This window comes from Octopus sinensis, linkage group LG10, assembly GCF_006345805.1.
Source record: "Octopus sinensis linkage group LG10, ASM634580v1, whole genome shotgun sequence".
Lineage (NCBI taxonomy): Eukaryota > Metazoa > Mollusca > Cephalopoda > Octopoda > Octopodidae > Octopus > Octopus sinensis.
The window spans coordinates 79,184,130-79,189,129 of record NC_043006.1 but is presented as its reverse complement, the minus strand read 5'-3'; the positions used below and the strand labels follow the sequence as shown (position 1 = coordinate 79,189,129).

The 5,000-nt window shown below is 42.0% G+C and overlaps 1 protein-coding gene across 1 annotated transcript in view; it reads right to left on the bottom strand.

Annotated features, from left to right (window-relative positions):
• LOC115216826 overlaps window positions 1-5,000 on the bottom strand; it is a 17,277-nt gene that overhangs the window by 6,490 nt on the left and 5,787 nt on the right. Inside the window, exon 2 of the mRNA XM_029786411.2 lies at window positions 1,847-1,945. Within this exon, the coding sequence (XP_029642271.1) occupies window positions 1,847-1,945 (99 nt within the window). The remainder of the gene's footprint in view (window positions 1-1,846; window positions 1,946-5,000) is intronic.

Sequence of the window (5,000 nt, the reverse complement as noted above, 5' to 3'; positions counted from 1 at the left end):
TGGTAATCATGTGTTGTACCATTTTATTCGTTTTGGAAATCATCAGTATGATATAACCTGTGACTTATTAATTTAACATTTTATGAAGTTAGACATTTCGTTAAAGATGGAAATAATTACAGTCTGGAGAAAAGCAATGGAATGTGCTTTTCTTGTTCTTCATGAAACGTAAGTTGATTAGGAATGAAGAGAAAAGAAAGTTCTTAGTGTTTACATATGGGATAATAAATAAAAAATAAACGCGCCCTTTTAAAGCCCAACCGGTTTCAATAGCGTATGTGTACCCCAGCTAGACGGGACGCCTGTCCATCGCAGCGTTACTCATTTTTTTGCCAGCTGAGTGGACTGGAGCAACGTGAAATGAAGTGTTTTGCCCAAGAACACAACACGTTGCCCGGTCCAGGAATCGAAACCACAATCTTACGATCATGATGGTGACACCCTAACCACTAAGCAACGCGCTTCCACTTACATATGGGATAATAACTGTATATTTGAAATGTATACTGTTGGGAAACATTGATTAAAAAAAGTGTGTGCATATGTGGTGGAGATTTCGGATTTGCAATCTAGGATCTTTGGGATACCTGGAAAAGGGTTAATCCCTGTGTAAATAAAGGGGCACGAAAATTTGCTATTGTCGGTATCTTTCCGAACAGAATCGACTGCAAAAATATGATTGACAATAGGAAGGAATGGCGACTGATGAATCAACAACACAACTGTCAAATTCATAACAGAAAGTCTAACAGCTCTGATGACGAAGCGATTTTTACAAGTCACAAGAAAAGTCAAAGTATTGAGACACGAAAAATAAAGTTAGAAATTTAAACCGGATAACCATCCTTCATTTTTCTTTGATGTAAGTGTACTTGAACATTCTAGTATAGTCTAATAATAGAATCCATTGGAGGTAGTGTGTGTGTGTGCGTGTGTGCGTGAATAACTTCAGTATAAATCATGAATGTGATATGAGATTAATTGCTTTAACCTCAATAAAAAAAGAATATTAACCGACATCATAATGTGAGAGATGTATATATATATATATATATATATATATATATATATATATATGTATATTGATTTAGTACAAAGGCCAACAATTTTGAAAAGAGGAGTGGTGGGTTGTCAGTCGATCTCAGTACACGACTGAAAATTTTATTCCCATGACTCTGAAGAATAAAAGTCAAAGTTAAACGGAAAGGAGTTGAACTCAGAATATAAAAGACCCGAAATAAATGCTGCGAGGCGATTTTATTTTCATATGCTTTTTCTGACGCTTTAACGATTCTGCCAATTCTCTGCCTTACAAGTCTATTAAAGTCTATTAAAATGTATTTTTCATGATGTAAACATTACCTCCTAGAGTACGTCGTCGTGGTCGTGGTCGTGGTCGTCGTCGTCGTCGTCCTCCACCTCCTCCCATGCCTCCCATACCTCCCTACTCCTTTCTCTTCTTTTTCCTCCTCCTCCTCCTCCTCCTTCTCCCCTCCTCCTCTTCTTTTCCCTCTTCTTCTTCCTCCTCCTCCTCCCCTCCTCTTCATCCCGTCCTCTTCCTTCCCTCCTCCTCTTCTTCTTCCTCCTCCTCCTCCCCTCCTCTTCATCCCGTCCTCTTCCTTCCCTCCTCCTCTTCTTTTCCCTCTTCTCCCTTCTCCTCTCCCTCCTCCTCCCCTCCTCCTCCTCCACCACCACCACCACCACCTTTCCTCCCCCTCTTCAAATATCCATAACACCACCACTGTTGCCATTGTCACCATGATATTAATACGACGTTAAGAGGAAGTAAGATGAGAAAGGCGTAAAGAAAATCACGAAACCGTGAGACAAATATTTTGCTACTTACGTAAATGCTGCCAGAGTTCTAAAGTCAATTGTTTATCCTGTTTGTCCTCTGCAACCGTGTAGTTTACCGAGTGGCAGCTTCCGCTTTTGGATTCTAAAACTGGATAGACAAAAATAAAGAAATCATTAACCCATTACGATTAGTTTATTTTGATTGGACATAATCGATTCTTTTGCAATATGGCTTTTACACGTTGTCTTTATATGTTCTGAGTTCACATTCCACGAAGGTTGACTTAGCCTTTCGTGGTTGATAAAATAAATACTACCCACTCCCTTGAAATTGCTGGCCTTGTGTCAAAACGTCAAGTCAATGCGGCTTTACACGTCGAGGATTTTTTTGTACACACGCAAAATGCTTTGACTTATTTTCTATATTTTAATCAGGATGGAAGGAAGGAGGGCAGTCTCATATTTCTTTATTACCCACAAGGGGCTAAACACAGAGGGGACAGACATAGGTATTAAGTCGATTACATCGACCCCAGTGCGTAACTGGTACTTAATTTATCGACCCCGAAAGGATGAAAGGCAAAGTCGACCTCGGCGGAATTTGAACTCACAACGTAACGCAGACGAAATACCTATTTCTTTATTACCCACAAGGGGCTAAACACAGAGCGGACAAACAAGGACAGACATAGGAATTAAGTCGATTACATCTACCCAGTGCGTAACTGGTACTTAATTTATCGACCCTGAAAGGATGAAAGGCAAAGTCGACCTCGGCGGAATTTGAACTCACAACGTAACGCAGACGAAATACCGCTAAGCATTTCGCCTGGCGGGCTAACGTTTCTGCCAGCTCGCCGCCATAGGAAGGCAGTCTCCATAAATCTACACAGGATCTACCAAATTAGTGTGAATGAAGGCGGAAGGCATTCGCAAACCGAGGCAGGTCCCGAATTCTCGTAACAAAGTGGATTCAAATAAATACACTCGAGAGTCCAAGTGGTGGTGTTAAACCCTGTGACAGATTAAGTCGCCCACCTGAGGAGGGAGGAAGGTATCTTTAAGCAAGAAACCTGGTTGAAACGCTTTCAACAGAGTGGTTTCCGCTAAAGGCACCCAAGACCGTGGCGGTAATGCTAAAACAGGCGATGTATTGAATCTACTACATATGGCAAAGTTCGAACTCAGGCAGCAAACAAGTGGAACAAATATTGAAAGACATCCTATCAGTCGTTCTTACAATTCCCTCAACATTTTTGTTGACTCCAAAAAGACGAAATACAAAGGTGACCTCTGTAGGGTATGAATTCAGAGCTCAGGGAGTCGGAAATACCGCACCGCTTTACATCTGACACTCTAACCGTGGCCAGTTCGCTGTCTGTGACTTCGATTCTCTAATTAAATGGTGTCTTCTTCGTTGTTTAGCTCACGTTAATCCCAAAATGAGCTGATCTATGTCAAAGGTATTCTAGTTGGCCTTTTCTCTCCCCGCTCTTTCTGTTTAATGTATTTAGGATTGGCGATTTATTGACAGAGTCGTTAGAGTGTCGGATAGAATGCCTTGTGATATTATTTATTCCGGTCCTCTGCACTTAGAGATCAAATATCGCAAAGCTTTTCATCTGACGCTCTAACCGTTGACAGTTCGCTTCTTTCAGTTTCCGTCTACCAAATCCACTCACAAGGCTTTGGTCGGCTCGAAGCTACAGTAGAAAACACTTGCCCAAGGTGCCACGCAGTGGGACTGAACCCGGAGCCATGTGGTTGGTAAGCAAACTACTTACCACACAGCCACTCCTGCACCTAGGTATACATGTATTTTTTTTTGCTGCTGCTATTGTTATTATTGCTACTGATTTTGTTGTTGTTGTTGCTGTCACGTGTTGCGGTGGGAGCGGCGATGATAGTGGTGTTTGGCAGGTTGTTGTTGTCGTTGTTTGGTATATTGTCGTTTCTGTTGTTGTTGCTGCCGCTGCCGTTAAGGGTACGTATTGGGTTCGCTATCGGTGTAGTGAGAATAAATTGTGGAATTTTCTTACTTTTTTTTTTGCTACGGCGCAGGAGTATTTGTAGATTCAATACATCGCCTGTTTTCTACTATAGCTTCGGGCCAACCAAAGCCTTGTGAGTGGATTTGGTAGACAGAAACTGAAAGAAGCCCGTCGTATACACACACATACACATGTATGTATTATGTGTGTGTATATGTTTATGTGTGAGTGTTTGTCCCGCCCAACATCGCTTGACAACTGATGCTGATATGTTTACGTCCCCGTAACCTAGCGGTTCGGCAAAAGCGAAGTACTAGGCTTGCAAACAATAAGTCCCGGAGTCGATTTGCTCTGCTAAAGGTAGTGCTCCAGCATGGCTGAAGTCAAGCGACTGAAACAAGTGAAAAATAAATACCTGACTAAAGCAAGAACATAAATGCAATGGCCCAGTGGTTAGGGCAGCGGACTCGCGGTCGTAAGAAGGCGGTTTCGATTCCCAGACCGGGCATTGTGAGTGTTTATTGAGTAAAATCACCTAAGCTCCACGAGGCTCCGGCGGAAGTTGGGGTGAACCCTGCTGTACAACACTCTCTCCCACAAAGCAGAGGAACCATGGTGTAACTCACTATGGTGTGGTAAACTTTCAGATCCTAGTCTAGATTGCGAATCCTCTGTACCCCAGGATGGTTCAGCTCTCCACCCGTTAAAAGCCACCGTTTACGGAATGAGGATAACAACGTAGCTTTCGCACCCGTGCAACTGCCAGTCTATCGCGTGTGGTTGGTGGATCTTCAAGTTGAGGCACGCATTCTTAGTAGCTTAGAGTAGGCTCGAATTAGAGATTATTCTTTGTGGCTAATTGTGTGAGTTCTGATTGGAAGAAGAAGAAGAAGAAGAAGAAGACAATATCACCGCCATCAGGTCAACGCAAAGCTTATCAATCATAGCACGGGTTGTACCACTATCACCACTTCCACTACTACAACCGAAACTAGAAAACATCACCACAACTATCAGATCTATTATCATCGTTAGTAATTGTTGAAATACCACAATCAAGAAGTATAGAGAAGTATTTAAATCATTTAACATTTAAACTGGCCACATCCGGCCAAAATAATCTATCTGTATTATCTTCAGACTGGCCAGATCTGGCTTCTTACACCCTACAACATATTTCTTAAAAATAAACAATCGTATCATTGAAATCTG